At 33.0% G+C, this 26,951-nt stretch overlaps 1 protein-coding gene across 3 annotated transcripts in view; it reads right to left on the reverse strand.

Moving 5' to 3' along the window:
• The window catches only part of c12.2 (von Willebrand factor A domain-containing protein c12.2), a 1,756,568-nt gene that overhangs the window by 131,807 nt on the left and 1,597,810 nt on the right, over positions 1 to 26,951 (reverse strand). For all 3 annotated transcript variants that reach the window (XM_081733805.1, XM_081733806.1, XM_081733807.1), the window contains exons 24-25: positions 20,798 to 20,940; positions 6,818 to 7,178 (exon numbers count right to left, since the gene is read on the reverse strand). In XM_081733805.1, the coding sequence (XP_081589931.1) occupies positions 6,818 to 7,178; positions 20,798 to 20,940 (504 nt within the window). The remainder of the gene's footprint in view (positions 1 to 6,817; positions 7,179 to 20,797; positions 20,941 to 26,951) is intronic.

The raw sequence follows: 26,951 nt of genomic DNA on the forward strand, positions 1-26,951 counted from the left end.
AACGAGAAAACGAAACCGTAGCAAGACTTACATTTAATTTAACGAGCTAAACAAATTCATTTAGATATCACATTCGCGCACTACAGTATCATTCAATTGTACGTTTATAACAGTTGTTTATTGTCTGATTGTTTAGTTGTTAAGATGTTCAACGTTCCTTTTCAGCAGCGGCGCTATATGGAGACGGGACCTAAAGTTTCAAATGCGATCCGATCCATCTCTTGGTTGTTGAGTCCAAAGCTTTGACTCTTAGTGGGGATTGACCCCGCGATACGGGGCGTCAACGTGCAACCTTGCTTTCTGTTGCTTACTTGCTTATCCACGTAACGGTGCAACAACTGAAAGGAACAAATACCATTAAAATCAGGTAGACGGTTGCAGACTTATTAAGATAATGCATATGATTTCAAATCACAATCTCTTATACATTTAATCAGATCATTCATGTAATGTACTTAATATTGGGTCTCGTTCAATAGTGACATTCACTCAGTTCACTAGACATAACGATATTTCTAGCCATTGCTAAACATTACTCACAGTGAAAATGTGCTGACTGTATTCGCTATCGTGCTATTTGGGGTTTTCCTTTGCATTAAGTGTTTTCACAATTTCAATCACTCTACTTCGTGTGTTATGCTGTAGCAACACCACACGTGCCTCACTACGAACCTTCGACTGCATATTCACAGTACTTCATATTCCGAACTTCATTATTGGGCACCATCCGTATGTGGCGGTTATGCAACCACGCACAGCAGGTATACAAGTGTCCACCATTTTGTATCCGTTTGAGTTATCGTCTTGGTACAAGGAAGTACTGTTAACAGGTGAGGAAGTCGTCCATTCATACCCCTTTCGAGCCATCTTCACTCGGCAGATTATCCGGGAATCCCCATGCTCCTTTGGGGAATCCCTTCCGCAGTCATTGCAAGATTATGAAACATGCATGTTTAACCAGAGCAGGTATGACTTCGCTTGTGAGTTTTCAAACCGCACCCTCTACGTTGAATAGTTTCTGAAATATACGCCTTTGAAGATTCATTTCCCACGGTTTCGGCGCCTTATATCTCCGAAACAATGCGTTTCCGGACCCATGTTTACTGACCTTTCTTGTTTCTTCGTATGAGAGGATTTACCTCCCGAAGTTTGTCGGTGGAATTTTTTGACACCCGATATATATATAACTGTGTTTAGCCAGCCTGCTTGTAATAAAGAGTTGAATAAGGGAAAAATTTTACCACATCTAGATGGGCTTAAAATAAGACATCGTACATCATCAGGTAATTCTCCATTTTTGTCTTCGGATGATTTTTTCTCAATCATCTCTTCTACATTCCAAAGTACAGTCCTTTTAAGATTATTCATTCATTATCGAGAGAATGTTTTAAGTATCTGTTTAATTTTTCCACCGTATCTCTAATATACTCTTCGTCTATATCTAAATTTGGTTACTATCATTGCCAGTTGTTCTTTAAATGAGTTAATACAATTAACAATAGGTTTATATTCATCTTTCTTCTTACTAACGGTCTTCATGTGGCTATAAGACATTGTTATAATTGAATAAACAGTAACATAAATAAATACATTAATAAAATCAACTGTTGCAGATAATAGTACTGATTAAGCGATTTAGCTTCAATAACATTATCAAGTTGAATTTTCTTTTTCCTTTTCAATTACCTTCTAATTTTCGAATTATGTTTTCTATTAATTTTATTAATTTCTATCTCGGAATACCTTTAGGCATATCGAATTCACTCATTTGTTATATAATAAATTATGTGGTTTTTAAATTGACAAGTAATAATTCAGTATTAAAGAAATATTTCACTATGAACTAGATTATAGTTATAACAAATTCAATATAGGTTTGGTTTGTTTTTGTAGTACGTACTTGAGAAACGGATTTAAATATGGTGATAAAGGAACTGTTGTTCCAGAAGGGCAATGGGGTTTAAAAGATTTTTAGAATCTCAATCTATATACATAACACTACTAAAAAATCGTTTGAAAACACAATAAAGAAATGAAATCTTTGAGTTTTACGTCCCACGTTTATGCCGGTTAGGCTAAAGGAAACGGTGATGATGAGTAATGAATGAAATGGTGGAATGCTGAAAGTGGGAGGAAACGGGAGAACCCCGAGAAAACCCACCACAAAGTTCACATGGCGGGGGCTGGGATTGAACCCGGGACCCCAAGCACCAGAGGTGAAAGCTCTACCAATGAGCCACTGCGACCCTGTAAAAACACAATACAAATAGAAAAAGATGATGAAAATGTAACAACGAGAAATATAGGCGTCATTCTTGGTTTTTAAGCATGAAAAAGTTTTAAAATATAACTTATTACCTATTGGAGACATGCTACCAAAATTTCACCGTTTTGGAAATAAATATTCACCGTAATGTGGCTGATGAAATATTTGTTGAAAGTGGTAACTGGAAAACTGGAACCACAGTCATTTACAATAGATGCTAAATTTTAGCATAGAATTATGTACAAACCTCTTATCCTTTATTTCTTCTTCAAACAAGAGACAAGATTAGTGAAGTTAAAATAAAAATAACAGATGAGGATGATAATTGATAGATTGTGATGGAGCAAATACAACTTTTACAAAGATTTGCTCCATAATAAATGCATAGGATTGAAAATACTCAAAATTATGAATTACAACGTTCTCCACTAAACAGAGGAACGTTTTATAATTTTAATCAGCATAATAAAAATATAGAAGAACTTGGTTATGCATTTATCCGTCCACACAAATCAGACTGTTATACAAAATTTGAAGTTATACATGCACAGACAGGTAGAAATACATTTGGGACTAATCATAGATAAAATATTATAGATAATTTTGTTTCTATTTTTCTTCTCATGAACAGAAATTAGAAAGCGTGGAGTTATTATACATAAAATTGAATTACCTAGAGCAACTTCAACTGTAACTGCAACTTTAATAATTTCAAAACCTGAAACTTCTTCTTTTAAACAATCCAGTTTCTAAGCAGATGAAAAGTTAGAATTGAAAATAAAGATTTTACTATTCTATATCCATTGCGACTGATATCTAGTTTTTAAGTGATTGTAAAGATATAATGTAGAAGGGGTGATTACGAATAATGTTCACTGAAGCTAATAGTATTGAGATGTTTTTGTAAATGGGCTGTATCAAGAGCTTGAGCAAATGTATCTCATAATAGAAAAATATTAATAATAAGCAATATGGTAATAAGAATGTTAATAATTTAATACAAACCTAATTATGAGAACAAGTTAAAATTAGAAATATTTAAAGAAGCGAAAATTCTGCGTTCATGTAATATATATATCAATGTATTCAAAAAGTAGCAAAATACTCATTTCGTGAGTTCGATTTAATTACACAATTTAACTCAAAACAATTTGATATGGCTGATTTTGTAATTGTAATTTTTCAAACTAAAAGAAGTCAGATTAGACTAAAGGTATTAGTAAATTTGATCATTGTAAAGTGAAAAACGCGTATGAGGTGTTTCCTACAGAAAATAAAAATTTAGATATGATAATAATGAATAATATAAGTTCTACGAAACTTATATTGCATCTAAGAGAATAACATATAAAACACAGAAATTTACTATGCTCTGGACGAATTCGTTAAAAGTAGACCGATGTATGTAATTAATTGTAGTAGAAGAAAGAGCATATGTGTAAAGAAAAGAAGAAATATAAAAGTGTTGTAAATTTTGTTGATTTTAATCGGTCGGTCAGAAGAACTTTACAAATGAGGCAAAGAATGAGAAAGTAATTGAAGAATTTTACTAAGTTATATTTTTATTAGTCATATATTGACTTTTAGATATATTCCATAAAAGTCGTAAATGAGATTTTCTATATAATAAATAACGGCAAAAGAGATGAAATTCTTAAATAAAGTGGGAAATATTGAGCAAATACCAGTTATTGGTTTGAAGGAACTAGAAATAAGTAAATAATATAAAACTGAGAAGACGGAGACTAAAAAAAAATAAAAAAAGTTTGAAAAAAGGATTTTGGTCAAAGTGACGAATTTAGAATGTTATTTCTTTCTCTATTTACCAACCATATAACACACAAAATGATAAACGAAATAACCAAAGGTGAATTCTCCATAAAATATACTGAGTTGAAAGACGATTATTCAATTTTAGTATTTTCTATTAATAAAAATGAATAACTATTATTTTTTTATATATAATAAAAAGTAGCAGCTCCAAAATTAAACAAGAAAGCTATATTAAAATCTTGAAAATTCTTAATTTATATCATTGGAGAAAGGCAAACCGCACGAGATAGCCTTATGGAAATTAATTTTAAAAAAATATACTGGTGAAAGAGTATTAGTGCATGTACATGAAAGTAGAAAACTTTTATAACCAGAACGATATAATGAAGATACAGAACAAATGTTAAAAAAGATTATGACAACGAAATTGTTTATGCATTATGATGGCTTATAGGGCCTCTCTAATAGATATTACATGCAACAACTCTACTTTTAAAATTAACATATAAAACATGGAATTTTTAAAAACTCTCCAAGGAAAAAGCGAGGTGTTAGTATGGAATCAAAAGAAATCTATTCTTACAAGGTGCATTCGCGAAGTGTCCCCTCGGGATTTGTATAAAATTGATTCAAATACAAAGTTCTCCGTAGCCCAATGTGTATTGTACTAACTTTAGTGCCCCATACTGGTAATTTGCATATTTATGGGCCTTCACTTATCTGGAAATTCAATCATAAAGTACTATAATGCTCGGACACAAAATTGCTTTTAGTTTCTTTAGATATATCTGGACATGAATGTGGGCATATGCAAAACAAATTGGATCAATTACTGCTTCTCTGACGCATGCTACTCACCCCGGCCGCCATCTTGGATACGCCATATTGGACTCAACTTCCGGTTTTTCAAATGGGAATAGGTGCAAGTGATACATCAAATTCATGTACAATTTTCTAGGAAGTTCATGGGTGTAGTAAATTATAAAGTAGCTTGAACCGTTTGAGAGGTATTGCATGTTAAATCCTTCCAGGCATTTCGCGAATAGACATTGCAGAGTAATATCAGATACGCTTACGTTTTTTATGTTAACAAATCAAAACAATTTCTATGTCAAAAAATACTGTAGGTATAAACAAATTCACATACAAACTGTCATAATCTTATTACATTTCTGTGAGTAATCATTTCTTTCATGTTATACTATAACAAGGAAGTATTGTATTACGGTCAAAATGCCTAATGTAAATCCAGATAGATCAGATTTGGGTGAAGACCTATCATTTCCGGATTGACATCTGTGCGTCTGTATGTAAGTATGTTCAGAGAATATTTCGTAAACGATAAATCATGTAAAAGATTTCATGTACACAAGTGAGTTGATTTGATTTTGAGTTTAACATCCCTTTCAGCAGCGAGGCTATATGAGATGTTTATATACACAACTTTCTATTTGGTTCAATATTCGTGAAGTACTTGACATTTAACATGCAATACCTTGCAAGCAGTACATGCTACGGTAACACTCGCTACGCCAATGAATTTCCGAGAAAATTGTACATGAATTTGATGTATCACTTGCACCTATTCCAATTTAAAATAGAAAGTTGAATCCAATATGGTGGATCTAAGATGGAAGCCAGGGTATGCAGTATGTGTCAGAGAAACAGCACTTGATCCAATTTGTTTTACATATGCCAAAATTCATGTCCAGTTACATCTAAAATCCTAAAAACAATTTTGTGTTCTAGCCTTATAGAAGTGTATGATTGAATTCCGGATATATGAAGGACCATAAATATGCAAATTACCCGTATGGGCCGCTAAAATTAGTACAATAAACATTGGGCCGCGGAGAACTTTGCATCTAAAGCAATTTTACACGAATCCCAAGCGGATACTTCGCGAATGTACCTTGTTAGTAATAGTTTCAATGTTGTGAAATATGTTCAAGATAAGGAGGGATGTTTCTTCGCATTAAACTATGACCAATGGACTGAGAATGAAGTTGAGAATGAGAATGAAGTTGATAGAAGATGCCACTATGAATTACTAAATTATAATTATTATGTAAAAATTATTTACGATTAAATGTCACAAGGCTTTATTTGATTGTGTTCTTTAGAGTATGGGTTTGGACAGGATCTTTTAAATAGTGAGATTTCTCTATAAAAATTGTTGTCCAAAAAGATGGTTTGTACAGTCGTCAAGGATTTGGCTAAAGTTGTTTAGGGCGAAATTTTAAAAGGTATTATTAGGAAAAAATAGTGGTCTGTGCAGATCCGTAAAATTATTTATGTAATTTTTATATAAACTGTTCTAAAATTGTGGACAATAAGTGGTCTGTATATACACCTTGCTACTGTAGGTCATTTCTGAACCACTTCCGCTGATGCACAAAACGTGGATTGGCGTACAAAACGACTAAAATCCAGAAAGAGAGGTTGTCAAAATTGAGATGTGATGGAACAAGTTAATGACGCTGTGTAGAATTAGCAGTGTCACTGCGTACAATTTTAACATGAAAGTGGTTGATTTTATTTAGCGAGTAGTGGATGACAAAAATTTGTCTTAAAATTATCAAAAGCATCATGTATTTTGTAATTCTGATCATTTCGTAAGTCAGAAACAAAATAAAAATTATCTTAAAAATAATATTATTTTAAAAGATTGTGATTCGCCGAATCAATCATGTCAAGGGAAGACTGCCATTATGTTTTATTCATCCTATAAGAATTAAATTTTATTTCGCTCATAAAGAATACATTTATTTTACTCACCTGGCCGCATGAAGCATGAAAAACAATATTCTTTGGGCCTTGTGCAACTGAATAATTTTTCTCAGCTTCATAATTCGTATTGACTCTATCCCATTTGTAAACATCGCACTCTTGGCTGCCAGCGTCGGGAAATCCTGTAACTAGAATTGCCTGTGAATCTGATGTCTGCATCAGCCTGCTGGAGCCATTGATATTTTGTTTGAGAACGGTATTTAAAACATAATTATTTACATCTCTATTGTCGGTTCCAAAGATTGAACCTGTTAATGGAGGACTCACTGCTTCACTGCAACTTTCTTCGATCATACTCAAAAGATTTGGGCAAACATCATTTGCACCAGAAGTACCCAAAAGGTATTTCCTATATAAAATAGAAACAAGAAATTGGAATGCAATGACAAAATTGATGTACTTAAATATTTTTTTTCTTAACATAACTATATATTTATGGAAGCTAAAGATTTGATTTTACATCATGTTTGTACACTTCCTTTCCTTATAAAGATAATCTAGTTTTATCAGATTTTCTGAGAATGTAAGTGACAGTAATTAATAATTTGAAAGAAGTAAATGTATTACTTTATAAACAGTAACTACAACAATATGAAGTTTGACATCGACAAAATATCAAGATTTTTTTTTTTTGAGAAATTAAAAATTTTACTCTTTCTGTAAGTACAGTCTTGGAGAAACCTATCATTCCTGGGAATTTTTGTTGAAAATAGTAAAACATTCATGTTTCTAGATATTTCATAAATAGAACAATGAAAATTTACAATAACTTCTAAAATTACAATGAGTGATATTGACAAAAAGAAATAGATTCTATGTCAATTAATATTATATAACAAATTATAAGTGGAGAAACTACTTTCAGATATAAAACTCATTAAAAGTGAAATTAGAACTACAATATTATTTTCAACAATGTAACGATGTGTGGAAGAGAGAATAAGAGAGAAAAAAAAAAAGAGAAAGAGCAGAACTCCAGACTTATGTTATTATTTCAGTTTCGCAGCGCCGTGGTGCCAGAAAATGGAACTACGTTGTCTGCTGGTAGCTGTTTCGGATTCGGGTTAATATAGCTACTTAAAGTATCAGGTGGAACACATCGAATTTTGAAGCTTTGCCTTACCTATAGAATACGTATAGGCATGGTTCGAAGGGACATTAACGTAAAGTGGATTAACACCGTGAAAAGAAACCTTACTTTGAGTGTGATTTATATTATAATTTACGTTAAAATATTATTGTGTTATGTTCCTCCTACAAGGTTTCGTCATAAGACATTTTGTGGGTGAAGTTACATTCCGTATTGATGAAACTGGTTCTTTTCGAGTGATGTGATTAATGGTTGGCCAGTTTGCCTTATTTATTTGTTCGTTAAATTGAAATTCCACGACGTACAGAAAAGAATTTTCTCTCTATTTCTCGCAAGAACATTTGATTCTATGAAGAAGTGTAAAAATATAATATTTAGAGAGGAATATTGAAACATCCATATATGTGTTGTAAAAGGGACAAGCAGTTTTACTCATTGGTAAGTGTCTCAATTATAAACTGCAATTTCATTCCCAGTCGATGCTTTGATAATACATATAGATTAAATTCTGTTGTATGAATAGCGTTTGTAATATATATATATATCTATTCAAGTTGTCATATAAATATTTTCGATCATATACAGCTTTTTCTTTGCAATAAAATTAAAATTAATATATTCATTTGACCTATGAACCCGATAGGTATTGAGTTAATTAGATTCGTAGCTTGTTATATTTTATTAAATCATACAATCATTATTCTAAAACAATTTAAATTTAATTGTAATTTCAGTGTAGTGAGTTTTGTAGGGCAGTTTTATTTGTTCCGGCTCACTTCCACCCAACGTCACTGCTATTTCATATTATATGGGACGGGGTACGTTGCAACAAACAAATCACAATCTATCTATATAACTACCAGACAAACTAATACACTTTTCTTCAGACTGATGCTACAGATTCTACTTTCTTCAGGTTGTCTTCAGGTTCTCCTTATGCCAGGTTAAAGTGTTCTATCTAAGGTAAAAGATTTCTTCAAGCTTATGGGAAGAAGGGAAGGAACTCAAAATACTGACAGCATTGCCTTTTTGTATGGCTATGCTTATACGTTGCAGTAAAAATTGATAGCTTCTAGGGTCTCCTGTTTTTGCTGTCAGACTTGCTCCTAGTTCTTTCAAAAAATCCATTGCTTCTTTGCTGAAGACACCTGTTGTTTCGGTAGCAAAGGCTATAAAATGATGGTCTTCTTTAAGTTTAGAGTATTTTGAGTGTTTGCGTGAACAAGCCGCTTCCGCTGCACTCCCTGCTTTTATACTTGTGGATTGTAGATAAGATGGAGCAAACGTATCCACACATGTGACATCCCAGACTAATCTTAGACCCTTTTTCCACGAAATTAATCTTATTCCGTCTGGCCATTTACCATCGTTCCTGAACATTCCTGGAGGTTCTAATATACTCGGAAAGTCGATGCTTGCACGAGTTCTTTTGATTATGTTGTTTAATTCGCTATGACGTGCAAATCTTCCTCCACTTTTGTTGCAGCTCAAGGCATGAAGACCTTTCTTATCCATCTTGTTGTTGCAGGTGCAAATAAATTCATGGCAAATATTCAGGCCTAAGCGCAATCCTATGCGGATTTTGAAAAAGTTGTCATTCAAGAATGTCCCTATGTTTATAGATGGTGTTGACTGGAGCCATGCTCCTGATTCCTTCTCTCTTAAAGCTTTGATGCGTGCACTTTCAATGTTGTTTTCAGCGACTATTTCGTGTTCGATTGCCTCGTTAATAATTTGATCCCATTGTTTCTGTGACTCTTTTAAAACCAGGGTTTTTCCATCGTAAATGCCTTTCCAAATTTCCAAAGCCTCTGCCAAATAGCTTATTCCCACTTCGTCAACTGGATAATTTATAATTTTGGAAACGAGTGGCAACGCTTCGTGGCAAGAGGAAATGAAGGCAGGAAGGCATAGGTCTGAAGCCTTTCTTATGCCTAAACCACCAACTCTGATGGGAAGGCTTGCTTGAGTCCATTGCGTTTCGTTGATATTGAAGTTTATTGTTGATTGTAACGCTTTCTTCAGTATGTGATCCATTTGTAGAAGTCTGGAGGGATTGACCCATGTTGGAACTGTTCGGAGAAAGTAGGTTTGTTTAGGAATGCCGAAGCAATTTTTGAGCAAAAAGAAAGCAATGTAGGCTGGTAAACTTTCTAATCGGAATAATATTCTTTTGAGGTCATTCAGGTGTTTCTCGAAATGGTATTCGATTCCTTCTTCGTGCAGTGGTGAACCCAGCAATGAGATCTCATTATTTTTCACTATTCGTATTCCGGGTAATATGTTTGAAAATTCAGATACAATTTTAGGGTCGCTTTTTTCCGAATTGAAGAAAAGTTCACATTTTTGTGGGTTTATTTGTAGACCTATTTTCTCTGAATTTGTAATCAACTTCTTTATATCTTCCAACACGGTTTGTGGTGATCCTCCAAGAGTTCCGTCATCAAGGTAGAAGACATTTAGCTCTGAAGAAAGAGAAAGGGCAATTGGATGTATTGCTAGACTAAATAACATCGGGCCTGCTGGATCGCCTTGCTGAACTCCTACACATGAGGATATTTTCCTTTCTTTGTAAAATAACGTTGATGGATTTGCACAGCTTTGCCAAACATATGAATAATATTGAGGAATGATTTGTTTAACTTCCTTTAAAATGATGTCTCGTTCAACTGAGTTAAAGGCATTTTTGTAATTGATTTTTAGAATGACCTTGTTCGAATTTTTATTTGCATGTATAAATGTTCGAGTGGCGTGAATGATAGCTTCACTGCCTTTTGGTGTTACAAATACCAGTTGATGAGGCTGTAGATACTGAGAACATTGATTGTAGACTGAGGACACTACTAACTTTGATGCCAAACGTCTGAAAACACTGCCGATGGCAATAGGTCTGATTCCCCCGTCCTTCTTCTTTAGGGCGCAGAGGTTAGCTCCAAACAGGTATGGACACATCTCTTGATTTACTCTTCCATTAAGGATGAGATTCATCAATTTCGTGATCTGACTCAAAAGAAAAGATCCTGCTTCACCGGCAGATCTCGAGATTAAGTCTTTAAGATGTTGAGGGATTTTAATAGGATGTACTTAAATATTATTTGCTGTATTGTTAGCCACAGAAACATAAATTTTACATAAAGATATAAAATTCTTAAATCCATATTCATTTGTGTTGAGTATCCACTAGTTGTTGTTCACAGGTATTGTTTAGGATTGAACAAAACACACATTAGATGCATAACGAATTATACTTTAAAAGAACACTTCAGTTTGAATAGGTAAATTGGTAGTATTATTACATTCAAATAGAATGAACAGATATTTAATATAATGATAATAAGTAGGTCTCAGATTTCTATGGATTAAAGACTTTGAAAATATGCTTACATTTATGCTCTGGAAAACAGCAAGATATACCTCAAAATATAACTTAAACGCAAAGGCGTCTTTGAAGCTGCAGGCATGGGGCCACTGATATCCTGAGTTTGATACATATTATAATCAATATTATAATATGCTCATGAAAAAGTAAAACTACTTATATCGGAGAGTCTTCCCTCCAGCAAATTCTGAAATGACGTTACTGCTTAAAAGCACGCATCTTCACACTATTAAGGCATTTAACTTTTGACATCTTTAAAATATAATCAACGATGCCAGGAACTATGACAAAAATATCTGAAAGGAATATCAAATATCCCTCTCATAATAGAAAAATATCCATACGCTCACTGCAAAAGAAAATAAAGATGAGCCTTATCATAAGTAACATTAATGATTTAAAGAGGTGGCCCGGGAAGAAATTTTCCCGGGATCATATCTCCGATCTTGCTCAACGTGGAATTTGCAGTACTAGATACAAAGGCTGTGCCTAATATGGACTGAAATACGCAAGAAAGAAACTGGAAATAGGCATCTTCGCAGGTATGAGAGAGAAAGACAAAAGCTCAGGTGTCAATTTCCCTTTTAAAACTGACTGCTACGCCAGGTCAACCACTTTGATCTCCTCCCACTGCGCAGTATTCCTTCAAATCTTGTTGCCCAAGATCAAGGAGAATATATAAATGAATTACATGAGGATCTTGTTAATATTAAGTGAATTTTAATTTTTAATTTATTTTACTTATTTTTTGTGGTAAAATGAAAATTGAAGTAACTAAGGAGCGACATTTTTATAAATAATGTGAACGTTTCAGTTGTTTAAAATTTATATTATATTTTCTTTTTCAATCTTTTGTATTTTTGCATAACATAAAATGTATCTGATGTACGCCTTCTGTAATTGGAGTTTGTATTCTGTTGGGATAAGTAAATACATTCCACGAAGAAAGTTTGAAGTAACTTCGTTGCCAACACTGACAAATATATTTCTGAACAATATGTGAAGTTCGTCTAACGAGCTACGTAAAATATGGTTCTAATATTTTTATATCCCCAATAAAAAACGTATTTTTTGTATTCATAACAATCAGATATGTGATAACATTTAATGAGACATGTAAGAAGATGCTAAGTTTAAAATATGACATGTCGCAGAAATCCGAGCCTTAATAATAAGTAATTTTATACTACTGTATCAGGCTTTGATCTAAGTTTTCCATTACCCGTTTACTACGATTCAAGTGCAATTAGAGATTTGTTATGAAAATATTTAAGTTGGTACATCATCAGTACATATCAGTATTATAGGTCTTTATTGCATTTAATTTATATGATGATAATATGTGGGCTTTTTATGCAAATATGCGGGTTCATTTTAACAATTAATTCTTTTACAAAGTATATAAACAGTTAAAAATCCTCCTCGCTATTTATGTTGGAAAATATTCTTTTGCATTAGGTTGCCTTAAAACAACAAAATAACTATTGTAGCATCGTTGGATTGCCCAGCAAAACAAAAAAATCGTATTGGAGTATTAATAGAATAAAACAAAAACACTAAAAAGTTAATAAACTTCGTGGAACGGTTTCGGCAATGTAACATCGTCTCCATCAGACACGTTATGAAAGATCAATCCAGAAATATAAACTTTTATACAAACACAAAGTGAAAGGAGAACACGCCCACTCATCCCAAAACCAGTTTACTTTTCCTCTCACTTTTTCCATCTATCTGTACAATACATAACTTTTAATTAAGTGCTTGTAATATATTTCACTAATTATTAGCACGACTGTTGTGAATTTCGGTATCTCCTTATTTGACAATCTTGCTTACTATTTTAGTTCTTTCTATTTAATTCTTTCCTTTCCATTTTGTCCAGCACTACATTCTGCAACTCATGAACCATAAGCCTACTCCTTCATCAATGCACCCTTCCTATGTTTCTTAATATATTGAGTTTCTTTCCATTTACGTATCTCACTTTTCCCTCCTCCAGTCCTTCTTTCTTATTCTATATAATATTTCTTTAACATGCTTATATATTTCATTGTTCTCTCTTCCTGCTCTGACTTCGTCTTTACACTGTCTTATTCTCTCTTCTAACCTCCTTCCTTTTTCCCTATGTATCTCATATTACATTCATTACAACTGATTGAATATACTACTCTTTCTTCTACTACATTCTCACTTTTTCTTACTAAGTATAAAGCCCTCTTCTCTTTCTTTTATATATTTTGACTATCCTTTTCTCAGCAACGCCTTAAGACTCTCTATATTATCATCTAAGTTCTCAATTTCGAACAATTTCTTCTTTGTTCTTCTGTCATTTCTTCCTTCCTGTTTCTTCTTCCTTCCTTAAAATCTTCTCTTCCGTATTTATTTCCTATTACAAATTGTTGAAGTACTTCCATGCTCTCTTTTGTTCTTCTGTCTTCACTATTTATCAATCATTTCTATCTCTCTTGGCATGTTCCTTATAAAGTTCTCCGTAGTCCCTACATCTACATCACATCTCTTACGGTAGTATAACCTTGCAGAGCATTTTTTCTGTACCACTTTGTCCTGAATATTCCATCAACTTTCTCTTTGTTATATCCATAAAATTTATCTTACCGTCCTTTTCCACTTCCATTTTCAACTTGATTCCTTTTCCTTCATTGTCAATTTTCCTGATATATTTTGCGATTGCCTCCTACTCTCTTTCCAAATCCCAAGATAATCGTCTACATATCTGTAAAACATTATAAGATTGTATCCTCCTTTTTCTATCATTTTATGTTCCCACTTGTTCGTTACCATTTTGCGACTCAATCTCGACCCTATGCTTAGCCTTTCTTTAATTTTCACCACTTTTCACCTATAGCCTATCAAATTAATTCCTTTCACTTTCTCCTTCTTTTACTTTATCATAGTGTTATCTTGCATTTATTCTTCTATTGCCTTTATGATGTACTCTTCCTTAATGCTAGTGAATATCAGCCTCACATCGACACCGAACATTAGTTTTCCTCTCCCGTCTCCTACTTGCTCTAACATATTCTTAATTCTTCTGTTTTCACTCGTCTACTTTCTCGTACTTCTCTAATTTCTTCGGCAATCCTTTTTATCTATTCTTCCAATGACTCAAAAATATTATTCCTACAGTCCATCACTGGTCTGTAAGTTTTCCTGATATATATTTTTGCAAATCCTTTTATTCTTAAGTATTTTACCTGTCTTTTAATCAATTTCTTGAATCCTTGATTCTCTTCATTCTCTACTATTCTCTTACTTATATCTTCTTTCACTTACTTGCTCTTTATTATTTCATATGTTTCATCGCACAATTCCTCAAGTTGTACTATTTTTTCTCATTGCCACCATTGGTCCTCCTTTGTCTGCTTCTTCGATCACTATGTACTTTCTTTTCCTTGATGCTTTCAATCCTTCTTTATCTTTCTTCTTAAAATTTTCTCTTCTTCTGGCTATGTTCCTTTTCGCTATTGCCCTTGCCTTTCTCCTTATTCTTTCCATCTGTTCTTTTATTTCCAAAATGACCTGTTCTACTGAAAAGACTACTTCCTTTGCTTTTATTTCCCTCGTTTACTTCAAATGTATAACCTAGTCCTAGGAACTTCTTCCCTTGGTCTGTTAATTCTACCGTTCTTATTGCTACAACTTATTTGCACTTACTTTTCTTCCTCGTTTCATTCTTACCTAATTCCCTTTTCTTTAGTCTTTGTGTTTCTCCTCAAACCTGTTTTTATTCGTTCAATCTTCTGATCATTTATTCTCAAATAACTAATTACAGATAGTTTTAAAAGTGAAGGGTTAAAAATGAAGGGAAAGCTTGATTGCTCTGGAATGATTGGGCGTGTCCACCTTTTACTTTCTTTCTTTAATACGTTGTTATTCTTGAATTCATCTTTCAAAACGGGTCTGATGAAGTCATGGACGCCCGAAGGGAAGGGCAGGGTGGGTCTCGAGCCCCCCTGGCTCACAAAAATGTATACGTAATATAGCAAACCATGTGCATTAAATACCAGAAATACCAGATGTAATATAACAACCATAGAGAACATAGAAGACTTTACGCTCCGACATAGAAAATTTTCTTCGGGCGCCCCTGGATGAAGTAGATGTTACAATATCGAAACTGTTACACAAGTGTTATTTATATGTGCTTAGTGTTACTGCTATTTTCTATTTATTAATACTATTGAACATTTTCAAGACTGTAATGAACAATATAAAAATTGAAGTACCTCTCATTCTGAAAAGAAGTGGACCAACGGAAGAACTGCGAAAGGAAGGAGATACCTAAGAGACAGCCGGTAATATTTTTAAGAAAGTGCTTGGAGAAGACTACTACTTCAACAAAAGTGTAGATAGTTAAAAAGGGAATAGTTTATCAATCACTACAGATAGTTAAAGATAAGTCAGTAAGATACAGAAGCTGATTAGGAAAGCAGAGAAACAGTTCATTTGAGACACAATGAACAGGAGAACCAAAAAATTGAAAAGCGAAGGAAAAAGAGGAAAAAAACACAAAGTGGACATTTAATAAAACTTTCAGTATTTGTGAGTAAACATTCTATGAATAAGAACAGAACTTTGAGAAGAAACAGAGACAAAGACTGAAAAAAGGTAAAATGGTATGGGTGGAACGAGTAAGAAGAATTAAGTGTCAATAGACTAGTAGTAATAATGAATGTGGAATTAACAAAACAAGAGAAGTGTCTAAAGCTGGGTTATAAATTTTAAGTGAAAGAGGAAAAGTAGGTAGTGTTTTCAGTAGGACAGGACATTACGAAAATAAAAGAAGTACAAATGAAATAATAAAAGCAGTGACAATAGTGAAACAGAACAAAAACAGAAAAATAAGAAACCTTAAGGAAGTAGAGGAAGACGGATTGAAAGCATTATAGAAATGAAACTGTCGGTTCATTTTCACAATCGAGCCTCTTGACAGTTAACGTTTTTTAATACATTATGTCACTGGACTTCCTACTCAATGTTGAAAAAAAGTTTGTATTCACTAAAAAAAAGGAACTGCTGCAGCACATGATATTGCATTCACAGTCGCAATCTTCTACGTGGATTAAGGTAAAATATTTGACAGGTGACTGTTGACTGTTTATGATGAGGTATTGAGCGGAAGTATAATGTACAGCATAAGATCATATTCATTGTTGCATGTCTTGTTGCAAGTCTCATTAAGGAATACTTCTAGTGCTAAAGTGCGTTCATGTTTAATGTTCATTTTGGAAAAAAACGGATCGTTCACTTTAATAGTTTAAGCAGCTAAAATTCCAATTTAAATCTGGTAACACTATTAAATAATGAGAACCAAATATATTTTTAAAGTTATTTAGTTCTTTTAGCTCCTTTCTACTTCAGCTAAATGCATCAATTTAATTCAAGAATTAACATTAAAGAGTTACCAACTTGATTTAGTTAATAAATTTTAATTAGTTAAGTCATTGATTAATTACTGGACTAATTACTTAATTTTATAAAAATCTTTACGTTATTTCCAAGCATTGACTTTACACAAAGTATCTCTGCTTTAAAAAGTAGTCAAATCTAACAAACTGAAAGTTAATTAAAGGCAGCGGCGGCTCAGTGGTAGAGCGTTCATCTCTGGTGCATTGGGTCCCTAGTTCGGTCCCAGCTCGCCCCAAGTGAACTTTTTGGTTGACAAACACCGTGTGCGTGGGTTTCTTCGAAGTTCTCCCGTTTCCTCCCACTTTCTTCATTCCACCATTTTCATTCATTTCTCATCATCACCGTCTCCTTTAGCCTAGCCGGCACACCTGTGGGACGCCGGCCACATTGAAGCAATGTTTACCCCATGATGATAATAATAAATTTACCTGCGTATCTTGGCCACGCAAAATACCGTTCTCTTATTTTCCTTAACTCTTTCATATTCCCATATGAGAGGCAGATGTTCTGTATTTGTATGGATTCCCACGATATGTTCGTGGAGGTCAATGGCCAGAACACTACCCTGATAAAGGGGTAGTGAAGGAAGATGTGAATAAGAAAATGCACGTACAGGAATTCAGGGAATGATTGTACGTATTTGTCTACCCTGTCTGTTTTGGTAAAACTCACCGCCCGCTAGGAGAAAGACTCCAGAGGGCGGTGGCAAAACCATTAGTTATTTCGGTTCCTTTCATCAATGGGGAGCTTTAGTAATTCAGGAAAATTTTCAAGGTTAAAGCTAATCTTGTCAATTGTCAACTATTGGTACCTGACGGCTTGTCGAAACATAGCGGAGGTTTTGAGATATGAATTTCCGTAACATCCTTCTCAAAACATTTTTTACTCCGACGGAAACACTTGTAGTTCATTAACAAGAGGTAGTTAACTACAAAATTAGAATGTGCATATGTGCCAAAACGAATAAAAGAAATACGTTTAGAAAGAACCTCCATGGATAATAATTGTATAATAAACGATTTGCTATTTTTTTCGAAAGGTACCTACAGAAAATATTTGTCGCTGTCGAAAGAAAGTAATATAAACTGCATATAAATTGTTCAATTTATAATTTTGCTTTTCTTATTTTCAATCTGAATAACTCAATGTGCTACAATATCAATTTCAATAAACTGCGTACAGTTTCTATTTTATGGTTGTTTGTGTTAACGTGTTTTCAATATGAATAATTCAGTGTACCGGACTAGTACATGTATTAAGCATATTGTAGTATTTTTTTCTAGTACTGTATATTGTTATGATTACTCTATATACATTATTTAAAAGTAGCTGTTGTGCTATTGCTTATTAAAATTTTACAATCAAGTATTATTAGAAATCCTATTCTAAAAATACAACAATCACAATTATTTTGTGTAAGTTGCCCACTTTTCAATGCAGCCGATGGTGGCCAACATAGACAGGTTTCACTGTACCTTTCTTTTCCTGTTGTAACGTATATTACGCTTGTAGGAAAAAAAAATCTTAAGAATTGTTTGTTTGTGAGTGAGCGGTTACGTAATTTCACTTCCACTCAATAGAGGTCACCTCTGCCTAGGGCAGATGATCAAGCCATGAGAAATTCTCTCGATAGACAATAGATGGCATGACAAGTACTGTTAGGTGATTCTCGTGCTTGCTGACGGATGAGCGTGGCTTGCTACGTCATTCTGCAAGAGGTACGAGTAAAGATCTAAACTGTGAAATTCATATTTGGTTAAATATAACATGGAAAAATTAAAAACGTTTTGGCAATAGTTTGGAATTTGTAAATGTGAAGGTTAAAGAAAACGAGTGCGATACAATTTGGATGATTAGAGTACTTTTATAGCGTTGTTTAAAAATTTAATTTAGTGAATTGTACTTTTTTGTGAAATTTGTGGTAAGGAGAATGGCTCAAATCGAAATAAGATAGTGTTCTTGTGCTGTATAGGGACTCATGGGAGGTCGAAATATTTAACCTGTTTTTGGAGAGGAGTGGGAGATTTTAAATTATTTTCGCCCTCTCATCATTTCCTGTATAGCATGGAATTACTCCCTGTTTTTTCTTGGTTCGGATCCCAGAGTGAAAGGAGCCTTTAGACTTGTGGAATATGGTAGTTGAATTGTGTCATATAGAGCGCTTGCCATTTGACCTAAAAATGAGATTAACCAAGAAGTTATATTATTAAAATTATTAAATTGAAGGGAGTTTACGTAACAACTCGCGTTATTTATTCTGGAAAAGGAAAATTTAACTCTGAGTTATTTGATATAAATGTTAAAAATGTATGACAAGATCGTATACAGAAAGAGAAAAAAGGATTTTTCAGATACTTAATATAAATGTTTATATAATTTATTGCTTGAAAATTTTGAAACTTGGAAATTTGAAATCTGTTAATGAATGCGTTCGGAGTTTGAGCATTGAAAAGGGTGATAACTTAGATATTTCAGTATTTGGTTTGTTGGTTCGTTCAAATTTGTTGTTGTTCGTTACATTTGGGCTTATAAAAATTTTGTTACTGTTGAAAAGGCGTTTTTGAATATATTTCCGGGAACTTAAAGTAAGCTTAGTTGCTATCAGAAAAAAAGATTTTTTTTTTTTTAAGTTGACTTCTCTGCTACCGGAACAAGAAATGCTTAACCTTAACTCGATTATGTATCTGTGATTGGTTCGGAGGCTGGTAAGAGTATTTGTCTCGGGTCTAGTGTATGGGTTTCTATTACATGTGGCCAAACTAATCGCTTAACTTAACCTAAGTCTCTACTTGAAAAGAAAAAAAAAAAAAACTTTTTGTTCATGTGTAATTCGTAACTGCTTACACAGAAGATAAAAAGAAGTCAAAATAACACAAGTGCATTTATAACGGAATATAAGCCATTTTATACGCTAGAAATTATATCTGCTTTTTTCTTCGAAAATGCTATTTGAAATATAGTTCTTTGTCTGATGTATGAGGCAGAAACTTTAAACACGCTCTTTTCTTTTTAAAACAGTAGAAACAAAATTACGTTGAGAAAGTTAGGAAGGCTAAACCTGATTATTTCAGTGAGGAATTTAGTATGGAAGAAAGAGCCCGAGTCCTTCTTTGAGGAAGTTGGACTCAAAGAAGGACCGTAAGGGGAACATACGGTAACTCCTCCATCCTCAACTGATAACGACTATTTCCATGTACCTTGAAACTTCACTATCATTGGTGATGTTATTAGTTGCGAATTACTGACGCTAATTTTGTTTTAATTAATCAGTGTTACACAATATTTGTAGATTTGAATTATTTACGAATAAATTTCATGTTTTCCTAACACCCATCTAAGAATTTAAAACAAATAACACCAAAATACCAATCAATGAAAAACCAAAAATATTCAGAATTATTTTCATATTTAAAGGTTAACTGTAGCAGTAATTCAAACACCTCTTGTTCTCTGAAGTAGTCCTACATACAGAGGTGGGGGCACGCCGTTCCAGTCTTCACAAGAATTGCGTACAGCAACGCAACACAAAAAATGCAAAAGTCACTATAACTGCTATGCTGACTTTTGCCAACAAAATCACAAATTTTGCACTCGTTGGCACAAACCATTACAAATTGTGTCTAAAAGAAAGATCAAACCAACCAACAACGGTTCTTTAATCGATTACAACTCACTCATACAATTTTGTTCAGTTCATAACTTTTATCGATAAGTATATGCCTCATTTTTGGATATTTTTTTCGTTAAACGCTAACAGTGTTGCAGAATTTTAGATATAAAACTATAAGAATGGAGCAGCTGGGAAGAATGCTGGAATCTCACAATATCCCAACACAAACACTTTTTGTGAGCTACAATACTAATTAATATTTACAATATCATGGACGATCTAGAGCAGTCTCAAATAAAAAAGGCAAAACTTTCTATTAGCATAACAGGTACAGGCAGTCATGCATCTATAGTATGCTCGAAAGTAATTTGTCTGTTACTAAACAAAAATTAACACTAATAGAATTATGTATACTTGGTAGATAAAAATTGCTTCACCAAAGCATCTATCCAGACTTACTTGTTATATATATCTTCTAGAAGCCACTTGTCTTCCGCAATGAGATGTACAGCGTTAAGGTTAAAGGACAAAACTACAGTGTGCGACATCATAGTATTCAAATTAATTAAGTCAATTTTGTTCGATTGATGTTCATACATAACCTGAAATTCAATGAATTCAAATAAGAAAGCAAAATAAGAAAGTATTAATAGTAAGAATATAAAAAGTCTCAAGATCTGAGAAGAATTAGAGTGAATTTGTGCACTTCGTTTGTGATATTTCCAAAGTTAAGAATCATTCAGTGCAAGGAACATAATATTTCAACTGATAATTTCAGATTGACCTATTAAAAATATTATCTTGAAAATGCATTAGCTACGAAATAGGAGAACCTTTTACCAAAAATACAAGCATTTCGATCGAATTGACAAAAGTAAATACATCATTCAAGAAAACTGGTCTACAACACCATATTTTAATTCATTCTGTACAGTTATATGTATTGATTATTACAAGTTCCTTACTTTTGTAATTAGATTTATATTTATTAATACATAAAGCAATATATATATTGTCAATTTTTACTTAATATGGGTATATTGTGATATTTCACATGAATGTGCAACAGGGGAATAATTTCTCAAACAAATACCGAATTCTTTAATAACTCACAAGTTTTACGCGTAAAGTTTATGACTGAAATTTCACTATGGTTTTGTTCATATACTTAAAATATTCAATGAGAGTTTTATCATTTGATAAATAGTTCATGTTGGGTTATCAAACAGGTTATTCCACGTTTTGGACATTTTGGTTTTGAGCGATACCAGGGAGAATGTTAATTTGACAAAATCTTTGAAGTGTGTTTAATTGGACAAAGTGTGAATATGTTAATAGAACAGTTGAAAGACGTCACTCTGCTTTGTGTTTAAATTGTCCGGATATTGCCGGCTCCACTTTTTAGGAGACAAGAATGACATCAGAGTTTTAGTAGTTATTGGGAATAGTACTTGAATTTAAGCGGCATAATGTAAGTTGATGACTCAAATAACAGTGTAAATTTATGTGTTTGTATGGCGATATATGTGCCGAACCTTAGTATTCATCTGAAGGGCTCTCTAAATGGTGTAATCAGAGTTTGTAGTAGACCCCACATAAAAGGGTTCGAGTAATTCGATGAGTGTTATACCATTGCATTACCAGTTAAAAACTATTAGCAATAATCAAAATTTCAGATAGACAATTTTTCCAACAGATTGGCGCAATCTGTGATACAAATTTACGCTTAAGATTAATAAAATGACACATTTTGCTAATTTGAAATCTTTAGATATTGCCATAGGGAGAATTCAGATTGATCTAAGAGAGATTCAAGTAAACTGCAGTATCCTCAGCATTACCAGAAGACAGGAAGATCTGACGCTTTTATCTGTAATGGGATTACCTGCATGTGAGGAGCTAAGGAATTTGTGTGCGCCGAGGATGTCAAGGCAAAAATCGTACGAGCAATTGAAAGATGTAATGATGGGGCACTATGAACAGAAAACGCATGAGATAACAGGGCGGTACTAATTCCATAACATTAAGCAGCTAGAATATCAAAAGTTGGATCAGTTTGGAATGGTTATTAGGAATCAGACACCATACTGCAATTTTGGTGCATGCTGTGAACATTCTTTGAGAGACCAGTTTGTTTTTGGCCTCAGAAACAACGTAGCTTAATGTAAAATTTGGCAGCGACGACACTGACATTTAAGCATATAGTAGGCATTGCTACAGCAGTAGAAAACACCGAAGAGCACATGGCACTTTTCAACAATTCAGGAATTCAACAACAGCAAGTTTGTAAAATTGGGAAACATCGAGAGGACCGGATAATAAAGGAAGAGAGCAGAACTAGTTTTAGCTCGAGTGGTCGCAAATCACCCAGGAATGTTCGTATAATATACATATATTGTGAAATTTCACATGAATGTGCAGAAATAGCGGAATAATTTGTCCAGCAAATAAAGAATTCTTAAATAACACAAGTTTTATGCATAAAGTTTATGATTGAAATTTCACTATGTATTTGTTCATACACTTAGAAAGTTCAACAAGAGTTTTATCATTGGATAAATAGTTCATGTTGGGTTATTCAAATCAGTTATTGCATGTTTTAGCCAGTTCGGTTTTGGGCAAAGAGTAGTTGAAATATGTTTAATCGGACAAAGTGTTAATATGTTAATAGAACAGTTGAAAGGCGTTCTATGTTTCATGGTTAAATTCTCAGGATAATGTAACTGCTTTTTAGGAGCCAATAGTGGGTATCAGTGTTTTAGTATTTGTGGGGATAGTAGATTGTTTCCGTTAAACGTGACATGTGTAAGTTGAAGATATTCTGAGATAAATAATGATGTAAACATATTTGTATGGCGATATATGTGTCGAACGTTAGTGGTTACCTGCAGAGCTCTCTAATAATGTAATCAGGGTTTGCAGCATATAAAAGTGCTTCAGTATTCCGATGATTGTTATATTATTGCATTAGCAGTTGAACTCGCAATAATTTAAATTATCAAAATTTCAGATGGACAGTTTATCCAACAGGACATTACAAACTTTCCAGTATCTTCAAGAATATGCGTGTTAGAATTTAATCGTAAGTATACATTTATAGTTTTTAATATACAATTTAAAATAATATTTTTTCATCAGTATATAAAAACAAAATCCATTACTATGATACATTGAAAACAGAAAAACAAGCAAAACAATTCATACGAAATAGTTTACAAGTCTTACTACTTCTTACAATAAATATAAATATAGTAATAATTATAGTCTACTCCAGCAATATCCATCTCCCCTCATGCTAAGGCGCAATCTCCCAAAATTTGCCATCCCTCGCAAAATAATACATGGAAGTTTACTTCACTGGGTAGCTCCTGCCTTCTTGTGTGCAACGCTGTTAGTCTCAAAATGTTTAAAAAAAAAATAAAATTGAAACGTCTTTTGTTCAAAATGATTAATTATTACTAGTATGGGGATACCAAGTGTTCATGCGTACAACGAAAAATGATATTTATGTTCTAAACATAAGCAACTTCCCAGACGAATTAAAATATTTTCTCTTTGTGAAATAACTATTACATAATTACCATTATTCCTTTATGGGAATTTAAAAGTTAATGCAGACCTATGATGTAATTAGTTTGTGAAACTTCTAAGATTCATTCTGATTCATGATTTAAGTTAAGAGAGATCTAAAGAATAAAATTCCAGAGGTTGTCGGAGGAAGTCATTGGTACTCTTTTATTACAGCCTCATTATAAAATCTATAGATTCAATCGCTCTAGCGATCAAGAAAACATTTTTTATTACTGTAAAAAGACTATTTCTGTAAGGTATTAAATTAAAAACAGTATGAAGATAATAAAACATATATTTAATCACTGATAAAGAAAGGAAACAAATCGTTAACATTGTGATAATAAAAAAAATAAATAAAACTTATATAAGTAAGTTTTGGCAGTTGTTACGAATATAATTTACATTTTTTTTTTGCAACTGAGACATTGTTCTGCAGTCAGCATTACATTTACAAGGAGTAATTAATTATTCTGACAAAAAAGAGTTGTTTTTTTCATTTGTGTGCAAGTTACCATCTCGAGATTCTTAGCGAAATTAATTTCAAAACATGATAACATCCGATGTGACTCATTTTTTCCATAGATACGTTTGGGCTGCAGCTCTTAAGCAATATAAGGCACCAGAAGTACAAATATCTCTGGATATATTTAAATTGAGTACTATACTTTGTGTAATTAGCTTGCAACGCACTTTATCTGCTGTAATTCTTAGTTTGGCAAACAAATAAGTGCATACCTCTTCAATATTAAAATTCATTTAAGTTTTAGAGTTCTTTCCAAAAGTATGGACAGCATTTTCGATAAATACTTCTGATGGAGCGTTTAGACATTGCTTTTAACCTCCAAATCGGCTTGTGTCGCAATCAGTCATAGCATGTAGGCCTAATCCAGCTACAAATATTTTCTGCAAATGATACAGCTACTAAGTGAGAGCTTAAAATATTTTCTTTTTTACTCAATCTTTCAAACCAAGCACTTCGATAACTAATGTTCATCAGTTTGTATGAAAAGTGAATGCAAAGCATGAAAATATGAGTGTCTGTCCACTTTATAATATTCCTTTAATCTCTGCATGAAAGCACGAAAAATATGACTCAACATTCTACAAACTGTCTCTAAGTGATTTGATTTCAAGTCTGTCACTTCAGACAAAGCATAACATTGTGTCTTTAAACATTTCGTAGGGTTTTTATATCTACCGGAAGCGAACAGCTCTGTTTCAGCTTTAATTTGAAAAGAAGCAGTAGCATACAGGCAAAGAAGTTTAATATGCTGCAGTTTGTTGTGAGAGCATAAGAAGAAACCTTTGCAGTCTGCCTGGACTTTTGCTGAACAACTTGATATTCTACTTTACTTCAGTTTTATTCCTTTCGAGCGTAATTGGGATTCAATGATTTTTCGAATTTTCAGTAATAATGACGATTTTATATATTTTATGTAGAACCCTTTGTGGTCGGGGAGATAAGTATAGAAATCAAGTATTTCATGGGATGAGAACTTTCTAATATCAACTCCACGTTATGATGCTAGCATAAATGATTGTTGAAAGTTAGTACTATCTGCAATGTTTATTTTATTATCAATACTTGCAGCTTATTTTTCTGTAGGAATCTTGTGAATGAAATTATAAACGTTTTTTTTATTGGGTCGAAAATGTTTTTCATTTTCAAATTTTACTTCAAACTGTACGCCTTCATACTCTTTTACCATTGATTCCTCTGTTTCCTTTATACTCGCCAAAATTTTGCAGTGATTTCATCTGCAAAATATTGTGTGTAAATATTAGAAAACTGAGATATTTATTGATATTAAATAAATTAACTAACTTATGGCCTATGGAACCCGGAGGTTCAATGCCGCATAACAAAAGCTCTTCATTGAATTCTGTCCTTAGCCAACTAGATCCAGTTTCTGCTTTGTACTTCTATTTCTGGGAGATTCAACTCAATATTGCCCTCCCATCTGAGCCTAGGTTTTCTTAATAGTCATTTTCCAATTCGACTTCCAGTTAAAATTTTGAAAGTGATTCTACTTTCTTCCATTCGGGCTGCATGAACTGCTCACCTGAGTAACCTAGACTTAATCATCCTAACAATGTTAGGTAAACAGTATAAATTATGCAGTCCCTCGTTATGAAATTTCCACCATACTCCATTCCCTCTTGGGCTCCAATATTTGTCTTAGGATTTTATTTACAACTTTCAGTTTGGGTTCTTCCCTTAAAGTTAGCGACTATGTTTCGGAACCGTATAGCACAATAGGTATAATTATCATTTTATGTCTTTTGAGTTTCAAATTCTTCGACAGAATAAAAAAGAAAAACAGAATTTGAACTGAATAATAACATTATTTCTCCGCTTTCAGTCGATGTTTAATTTCTTCGTGGACATAACTTTGGTCGGTTAATGTTGATCCTAGACATTTAAAAGCGTTCACTTTGTTGAAAGTATAATTTCAAGTATGATATTTTAACGCCTCCATAATTTGTAGTATTGCGGTTACAGCGAACTTCCATGATTTTTTTTATTTACTTCTAAATCCATGTAACTGCAAAAGTTTAATAAAATTTCTACAATTCTTTCTAGTGTTCTCACATTATCTCCTATCAGATTTACATCATTTGCAAAGGTATAATCTGCTGGATGATATTCAGCTCTAGACCCTGGTTGCTATCTGTGATTTTTCTTATAGCGTATCTAAAACAAAACTGAATAATAATGGAGACAACGCAACTTATTTCAGACCATTCTGGAAACAAAAGATCATGGACAAATATTTTTATACCCGGACTTTACTTTAGGATTCATATAAATATATCTTACTTAATCTAACCTTTTCGATATTAAAAATTCAGTAACAATGTTGTATAATATCTCCATCCTAACAGAGTCATAGGCTTTTCTAAAATCAATAAATAATTGATGTACCGGAGAATTGCGTTCCCATTTCTTTTCGAGTATTTGACGAATGGTAAATATCTGGTCGATAGTTGATCTATTTCCTTAAATACGCTCTGATAATTTCGAATAATTTCATCTTCG

The sequence above is a fragment of the Thermobia domestica genome, chromosome 12, assembly GCF_964235325.1.
Source record: "Thermobia domestica chromosome 12, izTheDome1.hap1.1, whole genome shotgun sequence".
In the NCBI taxonomy this organism is placed as follows: domain Eukaryota; kingdom Metazoa; phylum Arthropoda; class Insecta; order Zygentoma; family Lepismatidae; genus Thermobia; species Thermobia domestica.